The sequence below is a fragment of the Gavialis gangeticus genome, unplaced genomic scaffold (assembly GCF_001723915.1).
Source record: "Gavialis gangeticus isolate Ggan-Ray unplaced genomic scaffold, GavGan_comp1, whole genome shotgun sequence".
Lineage (NCBI taxonomy): Eukaryota > Metazoa > Chordata > Crocodylia > Gavialidae > Gavialis > Gavialis gangeticus.
Genome location: NW_017729027.1, coordinates 896,347 through 909,054, shown reverse-complemented (window position 1 = coordinate 909,054; position 12,708 = coordinate 896,347). Strand labels below are relative to the sequence as shown.

The 12,708-nt window shown below is 44.6% G+C and overlaps 1 protein-coding gene across 1 annotated transcript in view; it reads right to left on the bottom strand.

Annotated features, from left to right (window-relative positions):
• Positions 1-12,708, bottom strand: part of GABRR2 (gamma-aminobutyric acid type A receptor rho2 subunit) — a 117,905-nt gene that overhangs the window by 20,116 nt on the left and 85,081 nt on the right. Inside the window, exons 5-7 of the mRNA XM_019520355.1 lie at positions 4,473-4,555; positions 2,037-2,177; positions 1,585-1,737 (exon numbers count right to left, since the gene is read on the bottom strand). Of these exons, the coding sequence (XP_019375900.1) occupies positions 1,585-1,737; positions 2,037-2,177; positions 4,473-4,555 (377 nt within the window). The remainder of the gene's footprint in view (positions 1-1,584; positions 1,738-2,036; positions 2,178-4,472; positions 4,556-12,708) is intronic.

The following is a 12,708-nucleotide window of genomic DNA, read 5'->3' as shown; positions in this document are numbered from 1 at the left end:
TGGGCCAGCTACTCCTTCCATTGGGATATTCTTTAACTCTTGGATACCTAATTTGGAAATGATGCTTGATCCCAGCCTACAAGGACTATTCTATAGGTTAAGGAAGTTGTTCATACTACTGAGTCAATTAGTCAGATTCTTCTGCTCTTTAGAAGGCCCCTAGTGATAAGGACTCTTGGTTCACTGAAACAATCAGTTTGTCATCTTACTAATCAAAAAGCGGTTAATGACTTGATAACTGCTGAAGAGCATCTGATGTAAATAGTTTCCACAAAAGGCAAAAATCCTCCATGTGTGATCTAGAAAATGTCTTGCATGACATGCTGTGATGAAAAAGCATCATATGCTCTACCCATAATTATCTATGGTAACAATAAGAGCTGAAAAGTTTTAAATGGCAGCAATTGTGCTTATCCCATATATTTGACAGATAAGCATGTAAGCATGTACATGTTTTGTTTGGTTCAACAAACAGAGGTAAAAAGCTTATAGTGAAAATTAGAACGAATCTCAGTGTTTACATGTTTGCAAAAAGCCATCCAGTAGTTGAGTGCAAAGCCAAGGAGTATTATCTATGACTTTATGCAGGTCATTCTAAACTAGTAAATATTGAAAATACATCCATTGTGTATCATTTCTTATCAGGATCTATTCTTTGTAAGTTCCATTTAAAAGCAGTTCCTTTCACTTGAGTGAGCTCTTTGTTGTTTCATTATAGAGGCTTGCATCTGCATGTAGCTCTAGCAAACCATAGTGCAAACAAAAGAAGCTCCAACTGTCCTGAATTAAACAGCCTCTTATGGTCAGATTGTTAAAGATGCAGATGCAGATAGACTCCTAGCAGGATTTAGGGACTATGCGCAAAATCCATACCAGCCCCTTCAGTCCATTCAACTTATGCTTAAAAATTAAACCTGGTCCAAGGAATATGAGTTAGAGAAACTGTGTTAGAAAAAACAAAATAACTCTGGGAACAGAGTGGATCCTAGGATTCCCCTCTCCCAGGGGACTGCTGTAATCACTAGACTACAGATGTAGGCTTCCTTTTGCTTGTTCCCCTGGATCAATGAATCTTGGATTGACTGATGCACAGTGTCTCAGCCTCAACAGGAAGGGTGGAGTTTGCCCTCACATTAACTATAGTCTGGTGGACAGACTATAGGGCAGTCACCTGGGAAATGGGATTTGTGGGTTCAAGGCCCTCCTAAAAATATTGCCCTCCTTGACCTTAAATTTCAGGGCTGCAAGAGTGAGCCTGTAGCTAGAAATCTTGATTCTCTGGCTCAACAACACTAATATGTTTTTTCTCTGCTTGCTTCTCTTTTAAAAAAGAAAAAAAAAACTTTGTTCCCTCTTCTGCCCTGATTTTTAAAAGTAGATCAGGAGGATTTATCAATGATATAAAGAATGAATTCAACAATGAACAACAAAACAAAATATCAACATCAAATTAATTTAATAATCAGATTGAATAGATATTTATTTTCCTAAAACCTTTAAACAACAAAATCAAATTCTCTGTCCCACCAAATATTCAAATTCAAGGAGTGTATTATATTCATGGTTTTTGTAAATTCCTCTCACCCAATGAGACTCTGGCAGGTACTGCTCTGCGATCAATCCAGAAGGACACCCAGGACAGCATGACCATCAGAGTGGCAGGGAAGTAGGTTTGGAGCAAGAAGAAGAAGATGTGGCGCCGCAATGTGAAGTTTATATACAGGCGATTGTACCACCCTTTATTGTGGGGGAGAGGAAACAAATGTCATTAAGAGCATCTTTTATGATTTGTAGAAGAGCAGCTATCTTTCTCAGCAATTCCAATATTTAAAGAGTAGATAATCCATAAACATGTATGTGAGCATGAACACGCTATATCCTACAGATCATTCACAATATAAACTACACATAAGAATGGTTATTATTCAGGCAAATAACAGAAATTTCATTTAGATTTCACCTCGTTAGTGTTTGAAACTGAACTAATATATAGTTGTGATACAAAGAATAAAAAAAAGTTTTTAAAAGACTGATACCAGTGCTACTGTAGAAAGCAAGTCTCGAGGTAGTATGGAACTTTTGTATCAAAAACTGAGACAAAGAAATCTTCTCATCGGTTTTTAGAGATTCATTCCCATTTTTCCAATACAGCATCAGATCTTCATCAGTGTACGCATCTTAGAAAAAGAAAAGACAATGGAGCTAGACTGTTCTCACTGGTGGCAGATGACAGAACAAGGAGCAATAGTCTCAAATTGCAGCAAGGGAAGTTTAGGTTAAATATTAGGAAAAATTCTCTCACAAGGAGGGTAGTAAAGCACTGGAACAAGTTATCCAGAGAGGTGGTGGAATCTCCATGCTTGGAGATTTTTAAGACCCAGCTAGACAGAGCCTTGGCTGGGATGATCTAGTTGGGGCTGGTCCTGCTCTGAACAGGGGTTGGACTTGATGACCTCCTGAGGCCCCTTCCAACCCTAATTTTCTCTGATTCTATGAGTCTATGAAATGGCTTTGGCTATTTTAAACAACCAGTATAAAAAGTAATCATGCCTGGATAAACACTATGATAATGAAATTCATGAACGGCCTTAGAACCCCATCCTGATTCGCTAGAGCAAGCTCAGGCCCAAAATAGGGAAATACTGAGAGATCAGAGTAATAAGACAAAGAGTCCTAAAAAGGTTAGAAATGGGAACGGGAAACAACAAAACTGGAGTTGGTTGCAAAAATGCAGACTAATTCATCTGGGAAAAATTAATGGGTCTTTGAAGTGCAATAATGCCTGTCCTTCCCCTCGCAGACCAGCAATGATAATGTACAATGGATTAACTAGAATCTTGACATGTCATGGACTATAGCAGCACAGAAAGCCAAAACAAAGCGCTATTTCATGGTATTTCTGGGAAATAATAGTTTCTCTTCATACAACACTGGTAAAATCAAAGGAGAGTGGTACGTGTCTGGCTCCTATTGTATCAAAAAAGTGGAGACAAACTGGAGGGAGTTCTGAGAACAGCAGCAAAATTGACTGAGGGCTGGAAGTATATGCATAATTATGAGGAAAACCGTAGGAATTAACTTGACCAAATTTAGAGGAAGGGTAAGCTGCAGTTACCTAAAACATTATCAAAAAGATGTAACTGAGGGTAACAAGTGTGATTAGAGATAACAGCATGTAAGTATTCAAAGAGTATGAATGAGAAATTATTTATTGCAATACATGAGTATAATTAGGGGTAATGGGATAAAATTTAACAGAAGAAAACATAGGCTGAAACCCTGGGAAAAGCTCAGAACAACAGCCTACTAGGCTTGGGAATAGTCTGGCAAAGGCCATGCCATAAATTCTGATTAAGGCAATTAAGAATGAAAATAATTTTGTTTGAATGAGGAGTCCCACTGAGTTGAGCTGTGTTACCCAGGTTGAACTCACTGGGATGACTTGCATACTGTTGTGTTTACAAAATGAGGCCCATCTTTTGTAATGTACTTATTGTCCTTGGGCATAAAAAGTACCAGAGTTCAAGTATTTAATTAACATTATTCTAAATAATATTCTAAATATATGTTTTATGATATTATAAATGATATTATTGTTACGGTTATAATTACATTTCTCCTCCAGCATTAACTCCTCTCTGTTGTCACCCAGTCAGAGCCAATCAACACAGCCAAAATTCTGAATTCTCCCTACATAGCTGTGTAGGCCTCACCAAGCCATAAAGGAGCACTCAGTGTTGATTCATTTTTAGGTTATTGTGTAAGTGTCACACATTAACCTAAACAGGTGTAGAATCAACCTGTTACTAAAATTTCATGCACACACATATGCTGTCCTCCAAAAATAAGAACCAGATTCAAAGCCCATGGAGTCAAAGGGAAGCCTCTCAATCTGGTGACCAAGCCACTGCACATGTGCCACAAGTGGCACAGGCAGCTTCCGTGTGTGGCATCTGAGCTTGCAGCACTCAGTAAAGGGAGGTGCTCGAATGGAGGTCAGGAGGGGGCTTTGCACAGATAGGACAGAACTGGTGAGAGAGGTTTCAGGTGTCACCAGGTTAATCCTTTCCTGGTCCTACAGCCACTGACAAACTCAGGGCACTGGATGCTCACTCACCATGTAACACTGCAGCAGTTGCAGGGCCAGTGAAAGATTAACATGGTCCTTGGTGGTGACACCTTTCTTCCAGCAGCATCCTGGCCCCACTCTGTTCCACACAGCCAGAGGCTATGGACCCCCTGCCTCCACTCCAGTGCCCCAGGTGGAAGCTCTATCAGGGCGCCTCTAGAGGCGAGGGGTCACAGTGGCACTCAGGGAGGGAGCATGACTTAACTTGTAGCATGCCTGCCAAAAGTTTTGGCCTGTACTACTTAAATGTATTCTTTTTTTCATTCTGAAAAAGAGTGCTTAGTCTGAGCATGGAGAGTCAGCAAAGAAAGAAGTAATAGACATGAACTTGGGTGCAACATACAGCTTTCCAGCTCCAAAGAACAAGTCTGAGTGTCCAGGGGAAATCGGCTGAAGTCCATGTTGCACATTGCTGTGACAGTGATCCTAGAAATCAAAAAAGGAACAGTCACTTGAGAGAAGCAGTAGTTCTTACACTTTGCAGAGTGTGCAGGAAATGTGTGATGCCAGCACTGCATAGTAGCGCTGTGTGACGCTTTGGTAGCCGATTCAATTCAGAGGAGATTCAGACCAATTCGGCAGCCAAATCTCTGAACCCAGATTGAATTGGGAGACCAATTAAAAGGCCTGAATCAAATTGGAAGCCTCTGAATCAATTCAGAAAAGATTTGGTGCCGCTTCGGAGATTTGGCCATAGACTAAGCAGGCAGCAGTCCTCAACCACGCTGGACACAGCTGCCTCCAGCTGGTAAGTCTGTTGTGGTGGGCCAACGGGGCAGGGAAGGGGCATGGGGGGAGGGACAAATCAATGCCCCAACAGCGAGGGAGGGGCTGGGGCTGGAACAAGCTGCTCAGCTGAAACAGGGGGCCATGGGCAGGCCATCCCTGAGGGGGGCAAATTGGAGCGACCGCCCCATGCCCTGCACTTTGGGGGGCGCCGTGGAGCCAGGCAGAGTGGCTGCAGTGACTCCACACTGCCGGCGGCTTCACGTCCGGTTGGTCAGCACCACCCCCTGGGTGCCGAATCCAGCACCTCCAGCTGCTCGGCACCCCCCTCCCTGCCATCAAATCCACCGCCAGTATCCTCATGTCCGGGGGCAGGGCCCTGCACAGGCTGATTTGCCCCAGACCCCGCACCCTGCTTGGGTCGCTTCTGGGAGCAGGACTCAAAGAGAGGGGTGGGGGGTGCAGGATGCAAGCACGGCAGTGCTGGGAGCAGGGGTTATGCCCTGATGCCATTTGCCCCCTTCTGCCCAGAGCAAGTCCCGCCTGCATCTCACCCCGCCCCAGCTGGACAAGCGGCAGCAAGGCAGAGCCCCCGCTCCCAGTGCTGCTATGCTTGCATCCTGGACCCCCCCGCTCCAGGTGGGCAAGCGGTGGCAAGGCATAGCCCACTGCTTGCCCATCTAGGGTGGGGGCATGTAGGGTGCAGGTGCTGCTGCCGCTTGCCCAGTCAGGTTGGAGGGACATGGGATGTGAGGGCAGCAGCGCTGTGAACAGGGACTCTGCCCTGCTGCTGCTTGCCCAGCTGGGGCAGGCCGCAATGCAGGCATAGCTCGCTCCGGGCAGAAGGGAACAAGCAGCCGTAGGTCATAGCCCCCACCACTGTTGCACCTGCATCCCATGCCCCTGCAACCTCCTCCCTGAGTCCCACACCCCCTGTCCTGACTGGGCAGCTTTTCCCAGCCCCAATCCCTCCCTCACTGTGGGGGCATTGATCTGCCCCCCTCCTCCCCTGCCCCCTCTGCCCACCACAACAGATTTACCAGCTGGAGGCAACTGTGTCCAGCATGGTGAGGACTGCTGCCTGTTTAGTCTATGGCCGAAGCTCCGAAGCAGCACCAAATCTTCAGATCCAGTTCAGCTGAATTGAATTGGGACAATGATTCAAATCTCCGAATCGACCAAATCCGAATCCGAAGCAAATACTTGGCGCTTTGCAGAGGCCTACTGCATAGATGTAGACAACCTCTGTTGACTTTAAAACAAGCAATTACATATAGCATTAGCATTAAGGCCCCAAGAATATTCCTAGTCAGCTTAGAGGCTCAGCTTCTCAGGACTGGACAAAGTGCACCATGCCCAACACTGTGATGCAGCAAAACTGGTTATATACCACATCTGTGCTCTCCTGACCACCATGGTTGTTTTCATAGTTTCATAGATATTAGGGGCTGGAAGGAACATGACAAATGATTGGGTCCAGCCCCCCTGCACTTGGGCAGGAAAGACTGCTGGGATCAGATGAGAAGAGTGTGTTCCATGGCACATGGCTGGATAGCTGCAGGTCACTTTCATTGTCAGCTGACATCGCCAGGCAGGAATTTAATGCTAACAATAATAATAATAGTTTGATTATCTTACAGGGTATTACAATAATTTTTTCCTTATGATGTTGTTATCTTAAAAGTGATTTCCCTGGAATGGTGTTTTAGACTTCTTTATGTCCAGCTTTGATGAAGACTTTGGCTTCTTACAGTAACAGGGATTGAGTGATGGGACGTGAGAAAAGCACAATCTGGGCTTCTAATGGACAAATGAGCAATACAGTTAGCAAGAACTCCCTCTCTCACACACACTTCAATTTATATAATGGTAGGTCAGAGGTACTCTTTCAGTAAATGATGAAACTTATTTAAATCTGAAGGCTATTTATTACGGTAGAGAGAAAGACATTTATTCAGGACCAAATCTTTGCTTCTACTAAATTTGCATCTCAGCTATGGATATGTAACAACCCCAGGTTGAGTTTACAAATCTGAATCTAATCTGCCATAATATTATGTAACACGTTTCCTGTCAGGATGCTTTTTTCCTGTTAAATGGTTTGAAATGGGCTCCAGCTTTACTGGTGACAAAGTCAATAGTTCTCAGTCATCACTTGAAAGTCAATAGTCCTGTTTACACAGCTTGTGACCAGTTTCATGGTTCATTTCAGATGTTGATAAAGACCTTTCCACTGCTCAAAGGACTGAGAGCCAAAATCTGCCCTGATATATATATGTCAGTCACCCTAGTTAAATGCTGCATACCTTTATATCATTATAATATGCCATTTTCTTTCCTCAAGGTCACCTAAATTGTACCAAAGCCTGCAGTCATTAAAAGTTCATTAGTCAGGGAAAGCACAGTAACTCAACCTGTCAATAAGATATGCCCTCAATTAATATACAGTGTTGGCTAAGTGGCTGTCAATTCATAAAACACAAATAAAAGAATGAAATGTAACAGAATGTAATTCAGTAATTTTGTTTATATCCATACTGCCAAAATGCCCCCAGAGAGCACATGCACAGAGCCAAGGCATGCATTTACTTAGTCTTTACCTTGTACTTGACAGTATCATTAAGAAAATTAAATCAAATTATTTAGCCCACTATATACTGAAGCTGATGGACAATAGTTCCCAAGAAAAATACTTGTTTTCCAAAACAAATGTATAATATATCTGCACTATTATCGATCTCTCTCTGCTGTAGTATCTGAGCATCTCATAGTCTTTAATGTATTTATCTTTGCTACTCCCTTGCACAGGAAATTACTGTTTTCTGCATTTTACAAATAGAGAATGCAGGCATTGATAATTAGATCCATAAGTCACAGAGGTGTTGCCTAACTTTTAGGCAACTTGGCCCAGATATGCAAAAGAACATATTCATCTTAAGTAGACTTTAGGCAGAATTTAGGACCTAAATCCAAGAATGCAGTCCACAAAATCCCCATCCCTATTAGACACCTTAGGGCAAGATTCAAAAAGGACTTATGTATTCTGCTTACACAGCTGGGTATGAGTTTCCTACACATTAAATGGGAATAGTTAAGTGCCTAGGGTTGGGATATATTACATTCACCTAACAGTGCAGAGAGGTGTAAGTCTTTCCAGCATTTAGATGCCAACCTCCAGTCCTCAGCTAGATGTGAAACTGAGATTCACAACCCAATAATCTATACCTAGAGAGATGTGCAAGTCTCCTTTCATGTACATTTGATTATCTCACCCCTTTCTTTTAAAACCCAGTCAGTGGTGCCTTCCTCCAAATACCTTGTGGCTTTGGTACACATAATTCTAGGCAGCTTCTAGAGCTCTTAACCCCTTAACCATGCATAAACACCTGAAACTAGTTTTAAGCACACTTTAGGCAACTTAAAGTTATGCCACTCCAGGGCAGACTTATCTCTGATCTGTGTTAACCAGCTCATGTTCCATTCAGGTGTGACACGGATGAACTGCCCAACTTGCAGTTCTCAAGCATCTCAAGATGCAGTGTCCCCTCCCCCACCTTCCTGTTCTGTGTGGACAAACTTTCCACCACTCGAACTCTACTGCCCAGCAGTGGTTCTAGTGCTAAATCAGCACCACCTCCAACTCCTGGGGCTATGACCTTCCCAGCCCCAAGGGTGCAACCCCCTGAAAACAGCCTACAAAGCCCATTTCCACTAGCCAGGTTGCAGGACATGGTCAGGTCCAGGAGTGAGGTCTAGCAGGCATGGCAGGGAACAAGTATGGGGTTGCACTGGGTGCTCCTGAGCTGGGGTTCGCTTCCCAGGGCAAGGGCAGTAGCTCCCCCAAAGCCTCTTCTGTCAACACTCCCACCTCCCACTCACCCTAGGAACATGAGACCTTCTTTGATTTACTTCCTCTTTATTTCTTTTTAAATTATTTTTTTTACTTCTTTTTATTTTATCCTTTAGTGGCTGACTTTGTTCATTTCACCACCCTTCCTCTCACCCCCTTTTCTACCTCCCAATTCATTACCCACCCCCATACCATTAACTTTTAGCCTGTCAGCTTCATGTTTGCACCACCCCAGCCCATCTCTCATATACCCCCCCACCTAGAGCAGGGCTGGAAGAAGCCTGTCATAGCAAAATTAGCCCTCCAGTTGCAACTCACAGCTATAGCTCCTAAATGGGCCCCTGCTTGCCATACCTCTAGTGGCAAATCAGAGCCATGCAAGTGGGAGGTGACAGTCAGAGAAGGCTTTTAGCATTACGGTGTGACTGCTCCAAACTCGAGCTGGCACTAACACTGGTCAACATTTGAGCAGCTCAAAATGCAACATGTAAGAAGGATTAGAACAATCACTGAGGAAGTGGGTGACCTGTATTCTTGGAGCTCTTCAGCCTGTAGGCATGGTAGCTGATCTCTCTCACTGACCAGGAGAGTGCTTAAAAGCACCAGACTTCAAGTTAATATGAACCTTCAGGTGAAAGAAAAGGTTTCACCCCTCTTGATGAAACCTGGTCACCATGTAGAAAGGAATGTAAGATTTATAGAGCCAGAGGTAGCAAGCAAGAGGGATCAGGACTGTGATATAGACCCTATCCTGGTATAACAAGTTCTGGGTTCGGGTCCTTGTTCTCTGCTCCCACCACTGTGTATGCATTCTGCATTAAAAAGTCATTGGATAAAATACATTGATACTCCTGGCAGTATGGAAAGAAACCCTGGTCTCTCTTCTCATACCTGGGCTGCAGAATCATGCTCCCTCTTGCTTGCTCTCTTTCTAGCCCCATGACACTTTCGTTCCTTTCTCCTCGGTAATCCATCTTAGGTAGAAGGGGTGGAGAACCTCCTCTCTCCTCTCCCCCCTATCTTTGGGTATTCCATAGCTTAGTGTTTACAGCACTCCCCTGGAAAGTAGAGCTCATTCATTCGAAAGCCCATGGTGTGTAAACACTAATTCAACACACCAAAATAACCTGGGTTAAAATTTTTAAAGAGAGGTAAATTAACAAGGATCAAACACCATGGCGTGTACAAACATCCATAAGGGTTGAAGTCCCTCAGCCCAGAAACCTAGGTCTCCCACTTTCTAGGTGACATTTCAACTATTAGGTTGTTATATAAAAGGTCTACACAACCACTGACATTTTTTTTTAATTAAAAAAGCTACAAGTGCTGACTCTGCTGTGAGTCCCTATCCTCTGCCCACTCTCCCAGCCCCATCAATGGCTGCCCTGCTCAGCCACAGCATCCCAGCTGTTAAAAAAAACAAACAAATAAAAAGCCCTGCACTCACCTGGTTCAGCAGCCATCAGGGCTTCTGGGGGTTTGTGGCAGAGCCCTCCATGCAGCATGGGGCAGTGGTGATCACCACCCCCGCCTCCAGCAGGAGCCAGTGAGTGTGGGGCTTTTATTTTTTTAAATAACTGGGACTCTGGGACCAGGTGGGGCAGCCATGGGGGGGCTGAGGGGGGGCTGGGAGAGCAGGCGGGGGATGGGGCCTGTTTGATTAAGAAATTCAACCAATTTGGTGGCAGATGAATCTCCAAATCAGATTCAACTGAATCGATTTTGGGACAGTGATTCAAATCACCAAATCAAATCACTGTCCCCCAGATCAGCTGAATCCAAATCTGAAGCGAATACTAGCCACTTCGTACAGGCCTAATTGCTACCATAAGCTGATAGCAATAGTGTCCACACAAAGCACAGTGGCCATGGACATTTCATTTAGAAGCAGGGCTGGTAGTGGTGTTACTGCCAAGCTTCTGTATAATAGTGGTTAAGATACTCAGCAAAAATGCAGAAAGCCTGTATTCCGGACCCATGCACTCAGGGCTTCCCAGGACAGGGCTTTAGCCACCACCCTGTGAGCTGCGCTGGGCTAAGCTGGCATGTCTGGGAGGGTTGGCAGAGGTAATCTCCCCCTCTCCTAGGAAGCTGTGCCAATGTGCAGCAAAGAATGCAAGATCAATTCATGCAGACTCAGAGAGGAGGAGTGTGACTGCATTCCTTTGCTCAAAGCAATCTCCTGGAGGGAGGGGTGGAACAAGCCTTTAGGACCTGCTTCCAGGACTGTTTCTGTATTTTGCATTAAACAATCATTGGAAAAATAGGGACACCATCCTGACTGCACTGGTGTGAGGAGATTTGAATCTGCCTATCCAAATTTCCAGGTAAATTCTTTCTCCACCAGGCTACAATGGGATCCTGGTTTGAGGGTTGCTCAGTCTCTCCTGTAGATACTGCCTCACTTTGCATGAAACAAGTTAATAGACAATGAATCAGCGTGCTAGAGAACTTGATCTTCATGAAAAGGGCCAACGCAGTATCCCTCTTTAAAAAAGGCAAAAAGGAGGATCCGGGGAGCTACAGACTGTTTAGCTTTACCTCAGTACCTGAGAAGTTACTGGCTCATATCCAAAGAAAGACCAGTTGCAAGCATCTGGAGGAGGAAAGGCTGATCACAAGCAGCCAGCATGGATTTACAAAAAATAAATGGTGTCTAACAAACTTGATCTCCTTTGACAAAGTAACTACTTGGGTGGATGAAGGGAATGCTGTTGAAATAGTGTATCTGGACTTCAGCAAGGCTTTTGACAATGTTCTACACAACCTGCTTAGAAACAGGTTGGAGAAATGCGAGCAAGGTAAAACTACTATGAGGTGGATAGATAACTGGCTCAATAACCACAAGCAAAGGGTAATTATTAACGGATCCATCTCAGAATGACAGGAGGTTTCTCGTGGAGCCCCACAGGGGTCTGTCCTGGGGGCCCAGTGCTGTTCAACATGTTTATTAACTATTTGGATGGTACCATAGAAAGTTTCTTGAGCAACTTTGCAGATGACACAAAACTGGGAAGGACTGCGAACACGCTGGAAGATGTGTGTGCAATTCAGAAGGATCTCAAGAGACTGGAAAGTTGGACTAGAGCTAAAGAATGAAGTTCAATGCAGACAAATGCAAGGTGCTACCTGTTGGGAAAAATAATTAAAAACACAAATATAAAATTGGTGACACCTGGCTGGATGGCAGCACTATGGGTCAGGATTTGGGAGTTGTGATAGACTACCAACTCAATACGAGTCTACAGTGTGATGCAGCTACACAAAAGGCTAATGCTGTTTTGGGATGCATCCATAGAAGCATTAAGTACAAGACTTGGGAGGTGATACTCAGCACTGGCCAGGCCTCATCTGGAGTGACGTATGTAGTTCTGGGCTCCACATTTTAAAAAGGATGTGAAGACATTAGGTCTAGAGCAGTGGTCTCCAACTTTTTTAAGCACCAGAGCACTTTTTGAATTAAAGTGCAACCCAGTATCTACCACGCGCCACCCTGATGCCCCCATCCAGAAGGTCAGTCTAGGGGGAGGGAACTGGGGGGCAGATCAAGGTCCCTATGGTGAGGGAGGGAGTGGGGCAGGGGCAGGCCATGGGGCCGTGGCCAGGCTGAGTAGTGGGAAGATCGGAGCCCAGGTAGCTTGCCAAGGGGCGCAAGGTGGGGGAGGGGCTTCTGCTGCTGTGCATACCCTGGCAGAGGCCCACTACCCAGGAACTCTTGAGCTTATGTTGACAACATTTTATAGAAGCAGGACATTAGCTGTCGTCATTTCCCTGCTTTACCTGTGTCATGTTAGGTCTGTTTTGTGTCAGGGTTGACTGTGGTATTTTGTAGAGTTTAAATTATGGATTTTATAGGATGGTTTGGATAGGAATGATTCTGCCTCAGGCAGGGGGTTGGACTAGATGACCTCTGGAAGGCCCTTTGGCCCTACTTTTCTATTATTCACCATCCAGCGCAAGGTGGCAAAGGCCTGCAGCAAGGCAGCAGCCCTAGATTTCAGGA